General features: G+C 35.5%; 2 protein-coding genes across 12 annotated transcripts in view; one reads left to right on the top strand and one right to left on the bottom strand.

Annotated features, from left to right (window-relative positions):
• Positions 1–14,983, top strand: part of NCAPG (non-SMC condensin I complex subunit G) — a 27,434-nt gene extending 12,451 nt beyond the window's left edge. Inside the window, exons 11-21 of the mRNA XM_019744437.3 lie at positions 308–487; positions 3,585–3,695; positions 4,227–4,346; positions 6,836–7,060; positions 8,430–8,611; positions 8,887–9,061; positions 11,261–11,422; positions 11,665–11,803; positions 12,202–12,288; positions 13,742–13,811; positions 14,764–14,983. Coding sequence (XP_019599996.3) covers positions 308–487; positions 3,585–3,695; positions 4,227–4,346; positions 6,836–7,060; positions 8,430–8,611; positions 8,887–9,061; positions 11,261–11,422; positions 11,665–11,803; positions 12,202–12,288; positions 13,742–13,811; positions 14,764–14,878 — 1,566 coding nt within the window. The 3' untranslated portion in view covers positions 14,879–14,983. The remainder of the gene's footprint in view (positions 1–307; positions 488–3,584; positions 3,696–4,226; positions 4,347–6,835; positions 7,061–8,429; positions 8,612–8,886; positions 9,062–11,260; positions 11,423–11,664; positions 11,804–12,201; positions 12,289–13,741; positions 13,812–14,763) is intronic.
• The window catches only part of LCORL (ligand dependent nuclear receptor corepressor like), a 122,792-nt gene continuing 118,200 nt past the window's right edge, over positions 12,768–17,359 (bottom strand). For 10 of the 11 annotated variants that reach the window (XM_019744431.3, XM_088792690.1, XM_074321707.2 and 7 more), the window contains one exon: positions 17,198–17,359. In XM_019744431.3, the coding sequence (XP_019599990.3) occupies positions 17,346–17,359 (14 nt within the window). In that variant the 3' untranslated portion in view covers positions 17,198–17,345. The other variant, XM_019744436.3, reaches the window with a different exon arrangement.

Below are 17,359 nucleotides of genomic sequence, written 5' to 3'. Positions count from 1 at the left end.
AATGCTTGAATATAATGTAGTGCACAAGTCCTTTATTTCCTCTTGCGGTACGTTTTCGAAATTGTTCTTACAAAATCAAATTATTGATTAACTATTAAACTATAAGAGTATCTAAAATGTTAACCAGATTATGTCAGTCTGAAAGATTTGCAGATCTCTGTTTCAGGAAGACTACAACTTTGTATATGCCTGACTGATTAACAGCTGGGTCCTTGAGATGTTACATTATACTCTTTAGTTTGCTACAGATTTTCATATTAATAGTTTTTGTTTGGTATTTACACAATCAATTTACATCCTTCCTTAGATGGCTGAAATAAAAGTTAAACTTATTGAGGCAAAAGAAGCTTTGGAAAATTGTATTACCGTACAGGATTTTAATCAAGCATCAGAATTAAAAGAAAAAATAAAAGCATTAGAAGATGACAAAGTAAACCTATTGAAAGAGACAGAGCAACTTGAAATTAAAGAAGTCCATGTGGAGAAGGTATAGATAATTGTTTTAAACTAAATTTCAGCTGTTTATTAATCATCTTAGCTAAATCATATTTTCTTAATTCAGAAAGCTGTCAGAATACATTCACTTTGGAGGGATTTTTAACAGTATCGTGAAACATTTTTCCTTCTGTTTCTATTTCAGACTTTGAAAGGCCTTAATTAACTTGAATTAATTATAGCTAGGACTTTATTTGCTCTCTTAATTGTTAATCCCTGGAATCTAAAGTCTTCCTGCCTTCCAGTGGTTTCCTTCTGTTTTGGGTTTTTTGTTTTTGTTTTTTGGTCTTCAGTGGTTCAGGAAAGGAAAATGCATCTATCTATTCATCTTTACTGTATTTGTGGAAGACTCATGACCTTTCTGTTGCTAGGAAAAGAATTTCTGTGGTAACCATACCATTCTATTATACAAATATCTTTTAAAACTTATTTACAGTCATGCATTGCATAATGGGGATAAATTCTGAGAAAGGCGTCATTAGGTGATATTGTCAGTGTGGACATTACAGAGTACACTTCACAAACCTAGAAATGGCATAGCCTACTACATATCTAGGCTATATGGTATAGCTTATTGCTCCTAGGCTGCAAGCCTGTACAGCATGTTACTGTACTGAATACTGTAGGCAACTGTAACAACGTAAGTGTTTGTGTATCTAAACATAGAAAAGCTACAGTAAAAATACAGTATAAAAGAAAATGTGTCTGTGTGTGTTCTTGCGCACACCTTTTGGGAGGGCAGGGAGAGGGCAGTGGAGGGAGGTGCCATCTGAGGGAGATTACAGGTCATGAGGGAGAGAGTGAAGGAAGAAAAGGGGAGAAAAATGGAGAACAGATCAAAAGAGACCCTGAGCTTGAGAAGAGAAATATAAAAGGGACGGGGGAGGACAGAGAGAAAGAGTGGAGAGTGAGAGCAAAGAGAAAGACAGGACGGGGAGGAAAGAGAGTGAAAGAGAAACAGGGAAGGAAAGGAGATTGTGTGCAGGCTTGTGTGGGGGGCATGTGCTTGCAGGCAGGGGCTGGCTCCAGGCTCCTCCCCAGTCTCCCCCGCACCCCAGGTCAACTGCTGGCCCCAGCCACAGGCTGGTGCACAGCAGGTAGACAGCTTACTGAGTCCCCTTGTCTATTTGAACCACCCATAGCTAGCAGTAAATTCAACATCTAGCCAAGTCTAGCCTGTTCTTTCAACATCACAAGGAAACTTTCTGCTTATAATCCGTTATAATCTTACGGGACCACTGCCGTATACATGGTCTATCCTTGACCGAACATTATGTGTGCATGACTGGACTCTTGTTTTTAGAAAAAACTAAGTATTTCATTTTAAATGAAAAACTAAACTTAAATATCTAGTAACATTTAAAGCTGTTTATGCAGTCTTTCTTTTTTAAACCTAGTTGTACTTGACAAACTAGCCTTATTTTAGCATAAGATTGAACGGTCTCAATTGCTGTACTATTTAATATTAACTTTAATTCAGGAGGCCTTTTAGGATCTTGCCTTTTGTAGTAAACATCGTTTATTATTGTATTTTTGGCTTGGAAAGTGCTGATTAGTGTATTCTCATAAAAAGAATGCTTGCTAGAGAGGAGTGGACTATACAGTGGAGTTCTCTACGTTACGTTATGTCCTCGAGCACTTTAGCCATAGACCTTCCCAATGAGTATGCCTGAATTTTATTTTCATAGCTAGTAGCTTCTTTCTTTTGTTTGACAAAATCTTTGGATCATGGGCTCTTAAATTTGAGAAGCAAATTTACAGTGAAAAATGAAAATATATTATAAACTGAAAAACTATATAAACTGCAGGTCAGAATTTAGCAGAGGTGGTCTCTGTCTTTCTTTAACAGAGGTGGTCTACCATGATTAATATCTGTTTAACTTGACTTTCTTTGACCATTTATGTGTTCGTTTGTCCTATTTCAGGGCTATAAATCTATTATAGTACAATTACAGCATAGCACAATAAGTGCTTTGGCCAGGGAAGTATAGGGGTTTTATGTATAGTACAGGGGTTTTAAGTTTTACCTTTCTAACCCAGGTAGGATGTTGTTGGTGTCTCTAGAGGAAAAATATTTTAACCTGCGATTTGAATAGAAATAATAATATATGCTGATAATTACAGGATGTGGTTTTTTTTTTGTTTGTTTGTTTTTTTTTGTGGTAGTCACTGCTTCAAGTACTTCACAGGTATGAATACATTTGATTCTCACTATGACCTTATGGTGTTGGTACTATTATTTTCATTTTATAGAGGGCAAGTCACACAGATAGTAAATGGTGGAGGCAGGATTTCAGGCAAGTGGCTTTAGGTTTATGCTTTTAGCGTACTCTGTGTTGCCTTTCCTCAATGAATTGTTAAGAGAAATGTTGTGGGCAGATGGAACGACATGTTAAAGAAGTTAAAGAATGCCTGTTGTGTTTAAAAACTTCAGGTCCACATGACTTGATGGGGGGAGGTAAGAGAAATCTGGGGGGAAATGAAGGGTTAGGTCATGTGAGGCCTTTTGTAAGCAATATTTTAAAATTTTTGCCTTATCCAAGGATCCTGGTCAACCACTAGAATTTGTATGTCTTAGAAAGAGCACTGTTATTCAGAAAATGCATTGCAGCATGTAAAAGCCGAGGCAGGCATACCAGTTGGAAGACTGTTACAGTAATGTAGGCTTGAAATGATTAGTCTGAACAAGATAATGATGATGGGTATGGAAAGAAGTGATAGACTGGAGAAGTATTTAGGAATTAGTAACAGAGAGAAAAGTGAGTTAAGAATGTATGCTAGGCATTTGGTTTGGACAACTGGGTAGCACAGGAGGAGGAGGGATTTGGGTAATGACGAGTTAGTTCCCTTTTGGACATTCTGGATTTGAACATATAAAAAGAAATGTCGTCTAGCAGTACATATGAGTCTGAACCTTAGAAAATAGCTGGGCTGCTCAGAGATGGTAAATGAAGTTGTATGACTGGATGAGATTGTCCAGGGAGTGTCTGCAGAGGCGAATGCCTTAGCAAAGCCCTGAGAAAGCAGACATTTAAGAGACAGGCAGAAGATATTCTTATTAATGCTGAATATTTTGTGTTCCATTTTAGAATGATGCTGAAACACTACAGAAGTGTCTTATTTTGTGTTATGAACTGTTGAAGCAGATGTCCACTTCAGTCGGTATAGGTGCAACCATGAATGGCATCATTGAATCTTTGGTATGTCTGTGGCCTTTGAGGCTTTTTTTTTGCCCACTCCTTCCTCATTTTATAAATAATGTGTTCCTTGGGGTTTAAAAGAATGAAAAGATGACCATTTTAAACATCGGACAAATATAAATCGTAAAAAAAAAACCATGTAGTGGCTACTTCATATTGTGAGGATTACATTCAGACAATACAGATAAAGGTCTGGGTATGTCCTGTTAAGGAGTTCTGTCTTTGTCCTATGAACACTGGGAAGCCATTGAGAAAGTTGTGGCAGGTGAGAAAGTTGTGGCCATTGAGGAGTTGTCTCATGATCAGATTATTTTACTCTGGCTATATTCTTCTGTTTTAGCAATTTAATATTTATCTTTTTTTCTAACTAAAATTTGACTCTTTGAGTTAATAGACAATATGGAAATGTAGATCTACAAAATCATGCAGAAATTATCATTTTGACCATGTTTTTATATACTATTGTAAATTTCTTGTCCAGGTGAAATTATTATAATTATTAAAATTATTATAATTTCTAATTCACGTTAGATTCTTCCTGGAATAATAAGCGTTCATCCTGTAGTAAGAAATCTGGCTGTTTTATGCTTGGGATGCTGTGGACTGCAGAATCAGAGTTTTGCAAGTAAACACTTTGTATTACTGTTGCAGGTAGGACTTATCATGTGACAAAATCTTGATTGTGTTTCCTGAAATAAATACTCAGAATCTGTGGTGATAATGCTAGTACTCTAAATTTAATCTCTTCTGGGCTAGTGATGATGGTAATTATTATGGGATGACTTTTAGAGACTCCATTTTTATCTTTGATTTCTTATTAAAACATCTCTGTAGAAAAAGGATGAAATGTCAGTTATTTAAGGTACTTTTTAAATTAATCATATAGCAAAAGTTATTGAATGATATATATGCTCAGCATTATTCTAGGCTTAGGAAAAAAAAAAAGATAAAAGTTGCTGTCCTAATGGAGCTTACATTTTAGAAGAGGAAACACACAGACAAAAATAATCAGTGGTTCTGCTAGTAATTCTAAAGGAAGTCTTGTTTACTATTGTGAAATGAATTGATGCCCAGGAATAAAAGTCCTACATTTTCAAAGCGGTTTTGCTAAGAAATTAGAACAGAAAATTCTCTACTTCACTTTGCTAGCTTTCTAGAAGCTCTATCTTGAAGTGCTAGATTGACCCTGGCCGTTACATTTTTTTAAGTGAAAGAAAAATTCTTATTAGATTATTTGATAGTGAAGTTTTCATTAATGTCTAGCTTACAAAGTAGTTCTTTTTGGCTCTAAAAATGAAGTGAAACTTTTATCAAGTTGTTCAATATACCGTTATGAATGCTGCTGAAAAATGATAAGTTGTGGTTGTCAAGTTGGAACTCTGTCTGATAGAGAAGATTATAGAGGTAGACAGTCATATAAAATTTCTAGTACTGCAGAAAAGCAAATACCATAAAAGAACTCTTTCAAAAGGTATTTAAGTTCACTTGACCTTTAAGGATGAAATGTGAATTTTGATCCTTTTAATTTTTGCTGACATAATGTCAGTAATAGTGGTTTGGTTATTTCAGACAGAAGAAACGCAATATAAATTTAACGCTTAAGAGTGTCCTGGAACATTTTGAAGTTACTTAATACTGATTCATTCCCCACTTGAGAGAGCTGCAGGAACCTTGATATTGTGTGCTCCTATATAATTTTCTGTAGTGAACAGGATTGTGAAAATTAGGTTGATGTGAAAGATAAATGAATATTTCTTATCAAGATCATTCCACAGTTATACCTTCCTTCAAATCAAACCAGCTGATAGCAGCCCTGTCACAGAATTAAAGTTTACCTTTTTTTTTTTCAGTTTAAGCAACTTTGATCTCTAAACAATCTTTTTAGGTACTAACTATTAATATTTGCCTGAATAAAATAACTTGATATAATTTTTTTGAATTAAAAATGTTGTTTGTGAATGATACATTCAAATGCAGTAAAGTAAATTGCATGTGAAATCTTGCCTATAGTTTTGTATGTTGTTCTGGGCGGGGTACGCAAAGGTTCACGAACAAAAGAGATCAACCACTGAATAAATTCAGTTATCTTTATAAAGGTATTTTTCAGGGCTATCATAGGAAGATCTTAGATTAAGGGGAAAATAGCTCTCTTTGGGGGGAGTAAGATCAGTTCTCTTAAAGTCAGTTTTAATAATAAAAAGTGATTTAAGAAATGCCTAAACACTTGTTAGAAAGGCAACAGAAGGAAATTAAAAAAAAATCTTCCTGAAGGAAGTCTCCAATATTGGCATCTGTTGCTAGCCAGTAAGTGACTGAGGAGGGCAAGGAAAACGAAGTTGCTGTTAGCGAGTAACATGTTTAGAATTTGTAGAGAATAGTCATGACAGCACTCTTACAAGCATTTGGCTTTGACAGAGGTGTAGGTTTTGCCATTAGAAAATGTATAATAGTTAGGGTCTTGAAATTTCCTTCAAAGTTTTATAATTTTGATACATTTTTCTCAATTTACTAATTTGACCAACTTGCAGTTGATTTTTATTTATTCTGAAGGTTAAGTTACATAGCTAAGTTTATCTATCACCAAAATTTAAGTGAATTAAATAATATAGTAAATCTCTTTATAATGAAATCTGAATTTATTGAGCTAATAAGAGAAAAATTTATCTTTAATGAAACGATAACCTTAGAAGAGTATTGATGTTCTAATAAATGCTTTTTCTGGTTAAAATATAACGCTTGTGTCTTGATAAATAGCCCACAACAATTCCAATATAATTGAACAGATTTTCTGTATCTTAATACACACACACACACACACACACACACACACACACACATCATAGTTGAATGTATTATTTTTTAAATAAAAGAACAAGTAATATAATTCAGCCTGACACTAGTTTCAGGAATTTTTTTGACCTAAGATGAAATTTTTCTGAAGAAAATATAACTAAATGTTATGGTACAAATGAAAATAGTAACTTTAAAGTGGAAATTATAATTATTTAAAAAATGTTTTTATAGGCTTGACACTTGTGAAATTAGACTAAGCAAATAAGATACATGTTAATTTTATAAAGCATAAACAATTAAAAGTTTACTGAATTCACTTTTTTTGGTGGGGGGATGCTTCAATTTAGGTTTTGCAAATTGATGATGTGACCATACAAATAAGTGCTTTAAAAGCAATCTTTGACCAACTCATGACATTTGGGATTGAACCATTTAAAACTGAAAAAAGCAAAGCCCTTCAAAGTGAAGATGCAGAAATAAACACTGATGAAGAGCAAGAATCAAAAGAAGCAGAAGAGATGGTTACAGCCAAGCATGTTCTGAAACTTCTTTCTGATTTCTTAGATAGCGAGGTAAGAAATAATCACAGCCCTATTATTACAAAATATCATTTTCAGCATGTATGTTTATGTTCTTATAGTTTTTAGGCTTAAATTTCAGTTTAGCCACCATTTCAAAACTGCCTTTTGAATATCATAATTAAATTCCACTTTCACTTCTAATATACTTAGTTTCTCGCTATCAAATTGCATGTGCAGAGAATTGAAATGTAAACAAAAATGAAATGACTATTTAAAGGGGTTGCTCTTATTTTTTCATCTTTTCCTCCATCTTTGTGATTTATTAAAGTCATTAAGGAATTGTATCAAGAGCTTTAAGAAATAAAATAATTTTACATCGAGTGGTTGGAAGGTCCAAGGTAGGGTATAGGATTACACCTCTTTTCTTAAGGTACTCTTGAACTACATTTTCTAGGATAGATAAACATTTAATTTAAAAATTTTGTATGTTTGTTTTTATTGAGGTAAAATTGACATAACATAAACTAACAGTTTTACAGTGAACAGTTCATTGGCATTTAGTACATTCACAGTGTAGTGCAACAACCACCTCTAATTTTTACATTTTTATTATCCCAAAAGGAAACTTAACCTTTTAAGCAGTTGCTCTATTTCCTCTCCCACAAGCCCCTGACAACCACCAATCGGCAGCTAGACTCAGTGCCTAAAGGCTTCCGTTCTCTGCTCGGCAGTAAGGGCTTAAACCGCAGTTTTCAGCCTTCTTCCCTCAGTCTTTGCTCCAAGGTCCCTGCCGTGAGCGTTGGGTTCAGCCGCACTATATGCTGCCCCCCCAGCCCTGTGGGCCATAAGCGGAGCCCTAGCAGTCTGAATTCTTCCCTCTCCTGCAGCTGCGGTAGTTCCGGGAAGCAGCGAGCTCGGAGCACTGAGCTAGGTCTGCGTCCTGCGCCCCTGCGGCCCTGTCTCAGCTCTTCCCGTTTCCCTCCTCCCCCTTCATGCAGTTTGCCCACCTTTAGGTGAATTCAGTAGTGAGCCTCTTCGTCTTGCCTGTCTGCACTCAGGGAGTCCTTTGTGGAATTATAGTTGTTCAATTTATTGTATATTCCAGGGGAGAGTTCAAGAGGCTCATCTCACACCGCCATTTTGATGACATCATCACTGATTTTTGGTTTCACAGTATTTAAAAGTCCTTTTGGTTTTTCTCAAGATCTGAGGGAATTCAAGTTTTTATAGCTAGACTAATAATTTGTCATAATAGCCTTAACCGAACAGGGGAAATAAAATCTTATGTGCCTTTAACAAATTCATAACATGAATGATTTTTGGATAATTCATAGAAAAATCTTATAAGACAGGCTACATTTAAAGGCTTAAAAGGAAATACAAGTAAAAAATTTCTTTGAGTGAAAATCGTTTTTATCAGGTGTCTGAACTCAGGACCGGAGCTGCAGAAGGACTAGCCAAGCTGATGTTCTGTGGGCTTCTGGTCAGCAGCAGAATTCTTTCTCGTCTTGTCTTGTTATGGTACAACCCTGTGACTGAGGACGACTTGCGACTGCGCCACTGCCTGGGCGTGTTCTTCCCCATGTTCGCTTATGCAAGCAGGTATTTAGTCCTATCGGGAAATCAAAATCTGACTGGAAGTAAAATTCAAACTCCCCAGGAATCATATCTGTAGTTTTATTTTGTTCTTTATTCTTTTTCTTCAGTGGTGTAAGTGATGAAAATAGTTTACCTAGATTTTACCTACCAGAATTATTTGGCTCTTTCCTAGATGAAAATGTACTGTGTCTTGATGGGGTGAATTTTATGCATGATATATAATTTAAGAACCATATGCTTTTTCTTTGCCAGTATACTTTCAAATTGTTTTTTAATAGGACTAATCAGGAATGTTTTGAAGAAGCCTTTTTTCCTACTCTGCAAACACTGGCCAATGCTCCTGCGTCTTCTCCTTTAGCTGAAATAGACATCACTAATGTTGCAGAATTATTTGTAGATTTGACAAGACCAAGTGGGTTGAATCCTCAGGCCAAGAATTCCCAGGATTTTCAGGTGCGTATGTTATAGCCTGTCAGTTGTAGGGATGACTTGGCATGCAAGCCACGGGTTTTTTTGATAAAATAATCCCTTTGAAATAGAGTGAAGCTACGTTTTGATCTTGTGATTTCTGGTCAAAGTAGTAGCGCATAGCACAAAGTAAGAAAAAGGAAAAGCTATTTTGGAAGATGTGGAGATAGGAGAAATCAGTGCTAACATTTTTGTCACTGAAAAGGACTTACCAAAAATCAGTCACCCTCACTACCCACTCCCCACCCATTACTGGCTGTTAATCATTCTGAATGATGACCTATGTTATCTAGGACTCAATGAGTCTTCAAGTATTGGCTTACCTGCTCTGTTTCTGATAGGAGGAAGGAGAATTCAAAGAATGAAACTTGCCTTGAGCTTTTTGTTTTTAATTCAAAGAAAAGTTAAACCTGTCCCCAAAATTCAATTTTTTCTGGGTGTTTAATCTTTTAATATCACTTGATCAAACTTGTCACCATATTGAAAATTAACGTTATTAATTTCACATGCTAGCTGATTAAGTTGAAAATATAGTTGACCCTTTAACGATGGTGGGTTCGAACTATGTGGGTCCACTTAAAACCAGCTATTTTTCAATAACTGTACAGTTAGCCCTCTGTATCCCAGTGTTCACAGCTACGGTTTCAACCAACCGCAGATTGAAACAGTATTTTTGATCCTTGGTTGGGAATCTGCGGATGCAGAGGGATGACTGTATGTATTGTTCTCTGCCATTTTATATAAGGGACTTGAGCATCTTTGGGTTTTGGTATTGAGGTGCAGGGTCCTGGAACAAGTACCTCCGCAGATACTGAGATGACTAGTGGTTTTTGAGGAGTCAAAAGTTACGTGCAGATTTTGGACTGCGCTGGGTATCGGCGCCCCTAAACCCCTCTGCGATGTTCAGTAGTCAATTCTATTGCTTGCCTATTTTAATTGATATTTAGTGACTGGACTCCGTTTAAGTCACTATGTTACACATTGTTGGAAAGATTACAGAGCGTTAGGCAACATATAGTAAGGGTCCGTGATACAGCGGCTGAGTGCTTTAGGACTTGAGAAGAGGCCAAAGCTCGTGGTGGGGGTCATGAGTACAGCGTTAGTTTTAAACTTAGTAAAATTCAGTTGGCCCTTGTTGGGATTTGGAGAGTGGCTTGGTAGAGAGAAAAAGACTTTTAGTAAGGGTGATTAAATATAGCTGGTTGTGAAAGTCATGTTTGAACTATGGAAAATATCTTTCTGGCTAAGGACCGTGACTAGGCCTGTGAGGCAGAATATTAGGGTAAGGAATTTGGAGTTAGCCTTATTTGCAGTAGTAACTATGCAGGGCATATAATGAAAGGGTTAATGGGAAAATTATTTATTACACAAATTAACCTGATGGTCAATTGTTATATGAGGTGAATTGGTGAGAGAAATAGAGACTATTAATAAAGAGAGCAGTTAAAAATGTATAATTAGAAGATAAAAGCTTGTAGAAAAAGAATACTACAAAGTAGTAGTAGAAAGTGGAAAAAGAAAGAACAGTAGAAATTATCAGGGAAAAAAATTGGGGGTAAAAAGAAGAAAGAGCTTTGAGAGGCAAGAGAGAGGAGGAATCCACCATAACTCTTAAGGTTCTAAGTATGCGTGACAAGACCTCAAAGATGTTGACGTTTTTTGATTCGGGAGAACTCTCAGGGGTAACATCTTGGAAGAGCGAGGGAGATAGGTTGGGGCAGAGGAATAAGTTGATCTGTCACGCAGTGTTTCGTCCCCGTGATCCCACAGGAAGTTCCATAACTGGGGTAGTCCTTTGAAATTAGCCAGAATTGAGACAAAGCTGGGCTCTTGCACCTGTACATCTATCAGTCACTGAATATGGACCCACCCTTGGGGAGGTGTGACCTTGGGCAGAGCCTGGATCAGTTCTGCACCCGGGAGCTTGGAGCCTCCACAAATGGTAGGAGATGGAGGAGGAATGCTTCAGTAGTAGGGGGGGTGGGGGGGGTGCCTGGGCCCTGGACGACAGCATCCACTATAAGAAGTTCAGAAGTGGAGCTCATTTGGGGAGGAATATGTTAAATTTGGTTGTAGACATTTTGCATTTGGGATGATGGCAAGATAATTAGTTGGGAATGTTTAGGACTGTATTGTAATCATACCATTTTCAATTTACAAAGATTTTTCTCTTGATTTTTCTAGGCCTTAACAGTTCATGACAATTTGGCTATAAAAATTTGCAATGAGATTTTAACATGTCCATGTTCACCAGAAATTCGGGTCTATACAAAAGCCTTGAGTTCTTTAGAACTCAGTAGCAATCTTGCTAAAGATCTTTTGGTTCTGTTGAATGAGATTCTGGAGGTAAAGTAGTTTCTAATTACTCTTGTTATGAATGTATGTTTATCAAAGTAGAATTTACATGGTTGTATTAAATTATACATGTTAGCATACTGTAACTTTGCTCATTTGAGGTAAATATTTCCTTTATAAATTTAATAGAATTTTTAGAATGTTTTAAAACAACTTGCTATCAGCATGTAGTTTTTTTGAAAGATTAGAAAATGCTGCATTTAAAAAAATGTTAATAATGTTTTCTATTATAGCAAGTAAAAGATAGGACATGTCTGAGAGCTTTGGAGAAAATCAAGATTCAGTTAGAAAAAGGAAATAAAGACTATGGTGACCACGCTGTAGCAGCACAGGACGCCAGCACGACTGCGATTATTTATCAAAATGAAGATGGTAACAACATACTAACCTGAATATTTATAAGACTCTGTCCTTTTCATCTTTACTGAGACACATTTTTCTTCTGTATCGTGGCTGGGTTTCAGAAATGAAAGGAAAAATTTTCTCATTAATCCCCTTGGGAAAGCATATCACTGATAAGTGTTTATTTTACTCTTAACAGTGTTTTGTGTACATTTCTCATCATGTGACCATACATACTGTCTTCTTGGGAGTTTTGCTTACTTTGTAGAATTCAGTTTTTGGAACACTGACTTGTGATAAATTTTCAATAGCTGCTAATGGGATTGGTCGTCATTTCTATTTTATGAAGAATTGACTTGGAAAGTCCATTTAAAATATTTCATGAGGCTATTTTTTTGTTTACATTGTTTCATTATCTCCTTTACTAGAAAAGAATAAAGAAGCATGTTTAACTCCTGTCAAGGATGTAAAAGCAGCCCGAGTATCAAAATCCACTCAGCAAAGGACTAACAGAGGTAGTGTGAATAGGCTAGTTTTATAATAAAACTTTTCAATTGTGTTTTCCAGTGCACTACTTACTTTGTAAGTTTCCTTATCTTTGTTTCCTTAGGGACAAAGATTTATAAATGTCTTAAGTATTCTTCACTTTCTTTTTAATTCTTTCAGCTGACAGTATTAGGTTTTGCTTTCTTATCTAAAAGATTATATCAGTGTTGCTCCAAGTGCTTTTCATTGAAAGAAATATGATGCAAAAGGTATTGCAAAGGATTATTTGGATTAAAAGGATTTTTATTAGCAAATGATCAGTGATGATTTTATATTATCATTTGTTTGTGTTCTGTCCCTTTTATCTGCCTAGTATTTTTCTGGGCTTGTTTCCCATTTTATTTCATATTTTCCCATCGTAATTTATTTCCCAGTGGATATCCAACAATAGGGGATTTGTTGGAATAATGTAATTGTTGACTGTTAGGGGATCACTTAGAAAAAAATATGAAATTCAAGATCTTTTTATTGTTTTATTATTTTCTTATTACAAAAGCAATGCATGCTTATTACAGAAGAATCAGGTAATACATCCAAGCAAACCAATATAAAGAACACTAATAATACCACCCATGAGCCATACATTATTTCAATCCTTGAAAAATGTTTTTTGAGGCCTTTTCTATGCAGATTTAATTTTTTTCTAAATGGAATCTAGCCATAATATTGTTCTGTAGTCAATTATTTAAATGCTAATTACTGCATGTCACAAATTAGTCCCATATTGTTGGATATTTTCTTGGAGATAATTGCATTAGAAGTTTAAAAGGAAATACATAAGGTTTGGGGAAAGGAAAAAAAAAAAGTCTCACATGAATAAGTAGGGTATACAAATTTCAACCAAATGGTCATACTGAACAATTTGCTTTTAGTCAGATAGTGTACCATGAGAATGCCACCATTTTTTTCAAATAGCTCAAACTTCATTTATATATGTTGTTTTGTTATAAATGGGGAGCATGCCAGGCCAAACTGTATCATCTATTCTTAACCTTATAAATTTCTAGCAAGTAGAATTTTCACAACCCCCAGCATATAAAGGCTCTAGTTTTTGTACTGAAATATATTTTAGTATATTTGAATTGGCCATGTGTATATTTGAGAATTTTACAAGAAGCCATTACCTGATTAAAAGTTCTATTTCTTTGTATAACATTTTTCACACGCTTTCCTCCAAATTTAACTAAAATTTGCCTCCTTATAACTTAATTTCCATATTTTCCCTTGAGTATTATTAAATTAATACATTTTTAATCTTGCTTAGGTTCCTTTTCTCTGCAGTATTGATAATTGGTATCAAGGTGGTTGGGAACTAGGAAAAAATGTGTCGAAGAGGGAAAATGAAAGATTTAGGTAGGTCCAGAAAAAATAGATTAAAAATAATAAGCAATTGATAATTTTGATAATGAATTTGTCTTTAAGGACGGAGAAAAGTGACAGCTTCAGCCAGCACTAACAGGAGACGTCAGACTTCGGAGGCCAACTCTGAAAGGTATGCCACACACATCTATAATATGTAGAGGCCTATCTTTTAAAAAATATTTTTGGTCTAAAAGTAGGAAAAAAATGTAGTTTGCTTCTACTCTAACAGAGAGAAACTCAGTGTAAAACAACATAACCAGTGAAAGCTGTAAATGGGTGTGTGTTGGATACATAGTCCAAAATTCCATTGTCGAGAGCATTGGACTTCCTATGGCTTATTTGCTTTTCCTGTTGGTTGGCATGGCCTTTGACTAGGTGGTCATCTTGAATGTTTTCAATTTATATTTCCATGTATTCTTCTAACTATGTGATCATGTATGACTCCTCTATTCTCGAATTAGCAAACTCTTGAGATTTAGATTTGGGTTTCTCTACATTTATAGTGGTAGAGTAATTCTACCTTTAATTTAGACACATTAGTGATATGGTGTTTATATTTGGTTTCTGCCAGTTAAGCCACAGTAGGAAGCTACAAGCTGTCTCGTAGTCATTGATTCATTGGAAGGACTGTAATGTGTATATTACAGTACATAACTTTAAGTTTTGACTAGATTTAAAAATCTTTTGGGGAAACACTGTTTACAGTGTTTTAGGAACTTATTGCCTAAGTCAAGAGTACTTATTTTTTTTTCATGTGTTCCCCCAAAACTCTTGTGGGCAGTTGTTATGGTCCCTGTTTCAATTATAAGCTTCATTACAAAAGTTTTGGTGTTTTTTTTTCTTCTTCTGTATAACACCAGGTACATGGTTATAAAAAGAAATTAGCTATGTTTTCCATGATTTCAGTTTGTTGGATAGCCAGCCTTTTTTGGTTTTGGTTGAGATTTTAGTTTTCAGCTTAATTAGTGGGATCAGGATATCAATTACACACTAATAGAATGAGTCAGAAACAAAGTTTTATTTATAAATAAACTGGTTTTAAAGCTTGTATTTAAATTCATGTATTTTCAACATCTGTTTAGTGATCGTGAAGTTCCAGAGCCAGAATCAGAAGTGAAGATGAGATTACCGAGACGGGCCAAAACAGCAGCTCTAGGAAAAACTAAAGTTAACCTTGAGCAATTTCTCAATGGATAGAAATTAGAAGAGATGATAGAGGTGGAGTCCTTTTATAAATGTCCTTTAAAATTATGTTCAGTTCTTTGCTTCAATAAACTTATCCTTGTGTCAAAATTTTAAAAAGCCTGATGTCTTGTAGGACTTTGTGCTCTGTGTGGTGAAGCTTCAGGACAGTATGTCAGTGCGCACTCACAAACCTGCATCAGAATCTACGGTGAGGGGAGGGCTGGGAACTTCCTTGTTACACAGGCTTTCCAGGTGATGCGTATGAACACAAATGTTTAAAATCCTGGCATTATGGACAACTTGTAAGTGTAACTGGCTAGGAGTTTGCATTTGAGAAGCTTATGACTTAGACGGAGCAGCAGATCTAACACAGGAACACATTTCAACCACAGAACACATTTAAAAAGCGACACCTCAAGGGCAATTGAGGTACCACAAACTGGCTAGAAAGGGAGGACGACGAGCATAATGAACCAAATTACCCAGCATCCAAGTTCAGCAGTTCTCATGTTGATAATATTGTTTTGTGTTTTTTAAACTGAAAACATTTTTGATAATGCTACTGGCATGGGTAATTTCTCTCCTTAAAGTATTTGCATATGAGAGCCCTAGTTTGCTTGCTTGTGATGGTGTTTCCTGGGTCGGAGAGATGTTCACACATACACCTTAATCCTGTCTTGCTTTCTATGTTTCGTTTGGCATAACAAAATAAATATTTATTGTGGATAAAAATTAGTGGGAAAAGAGTCTGACAGGAAGTCTTCTATATACTAATTTATGGGCACTATTTACTGTCAATTTCATTTATCTTCTGATATTGGCACTTTCCTGACTTACGAAACTTACACTGTATGAAATCAGTCCTCGTTGCTTCTGCAACACCCAACAAAACACCTTTCTTATCCCTCTGATAATTACCTATTTATTACTCAGAATATAAATGCCCTAACATTGGATCTGTTTTAATAATTATACTCTTTTAGGTTTATTTACCAGAGGCCATTTATTTAAGGTGATGTTCTAAGATGGAGCTAAAGTTAATATTGTGCTTTTTAGAACCAAATTGCTATCTTACATACATATATATGTGCTTTCTAAAACTCAGAAATATAAAAGGAGTCTGATAGTTACTAAGAATGCTTACTAAGCAAAAGGAAAAGGCAGGTATGGTGGTGATACCAAACAATGAAAAATAGGTGACTGTTTTTCATTCTGTTGGCTCTGTGTCTTGTGCTTCAAATTCTTTATGTAAATCTTTTGTTAAATCCCTGTTGTTTTAAAAGTAATTTTTTTTGTGTGGGGAGGAGGTAGGGAAAAATGACTTAAAATATACACAGACTGAGTCCCACTGACCTCACAGCCAGGCTATCCAGAGGAGGAGGCATGTTCTTACGTACTTACATGGACCACCACCCCAAAACTTTCTTGGTCCGGCTGGGAAAAAGACATTTAAGCACCAAATCTTTAGTATTCTTACTATTCAAGTTTTAGACACAATCACATAAGCCATTGCTGAAGCTATGCTTTTGCACGATTAAAGTTAAGGTAAGGAATATCCTGGTTTAAAAAAAAAAAAAATCCCTTTGCATTTTAAAAGAAATGGCTAAAATACAATAAAATGAATAGGTCTAAGTCCATTTACCATTTTTCATTCAAAATTGGTAACTTACAGAAACCAAACGGTATTCTTGTCTGTAAGAGGCACAGGTTTGCTGAAGAGTAAACATGCAATTTGTGCCCTTGTTCTTACAGCCCACAGACTTGAAAGGTTTAAAAGTACAGAGAAAACTGATCAGCTCAAATTCTATGAATGGAAACATGCTACTTGATAAACTATGGTCATTTTTCTACACATATAACCGAGAGAGGAATTATAAGAGATACCTTTGCCTTTTATCAATTTGCGTCGAGGTAGTTGGTATCCACCTGTTTATACAACTGTTCACGGGTCAGGTCATCATCACACATCTTTACAATACTAGCCTTCTAAATTACAATGCGTTATATATTAAAACTTTGTGCACAGAAATAAAACTGGGGACATTATGTACTTAAACATAGGGCATAAAAAATTCACAAAATACCATTAAAAAGAGAAACATCAAAATTCATCTGTACTGCAAAATTCCACAATGGTCTGGTGTAAAACATGTAAAAAAAAGTACAAAGAATATAATCTAAATGATTAATGCTAATGATTGAATATAAAGACAGATCACAGGACTAGAAATAGTTCAAGATCAACTGATAAATGCGTATTGTTCAGCAGAAAGAAGTGACATACAAAATAAGGGTAGTGCAAGAACTGCGACCTATTTCTCTTCACTTTGGAGATTTTGGTTTTGAACTGTACAGCTTGCTAGAGATGCTGCTGTCAGATTCAGATTCCATTCAATGGGACGATTAAGGCACATCGTAATGGGGCTCAAAGGGCAACTTGCTGCGTTCCCATCAGACAAATTCAGTTTCTCCTCAGTTTTCACTTGTAGCACG

Source organism: Rhinolophus sinicus, chromosome 1 (genome assembly GCF_057876585.1).
Source record: "Rhinolophus sinicus isolate RSI-liver-muscle chromosome 1, RSI-T2T, whole genome shotgun sequence".
In the NCBI taxonomy this organism is placed as follows: domain Eukaryota; kingdom Metazoa; phylum Chordata; class Mammalia; order Chiroptera; family Rhinolophidae; genus Rhinolophus; species Rhinolophus sinicus.
The sequence above is the reverse complement of the archived record's forward strand: the minus strand, read 5'-3'. Positions and strand labels throughout refer to the sequence as shown.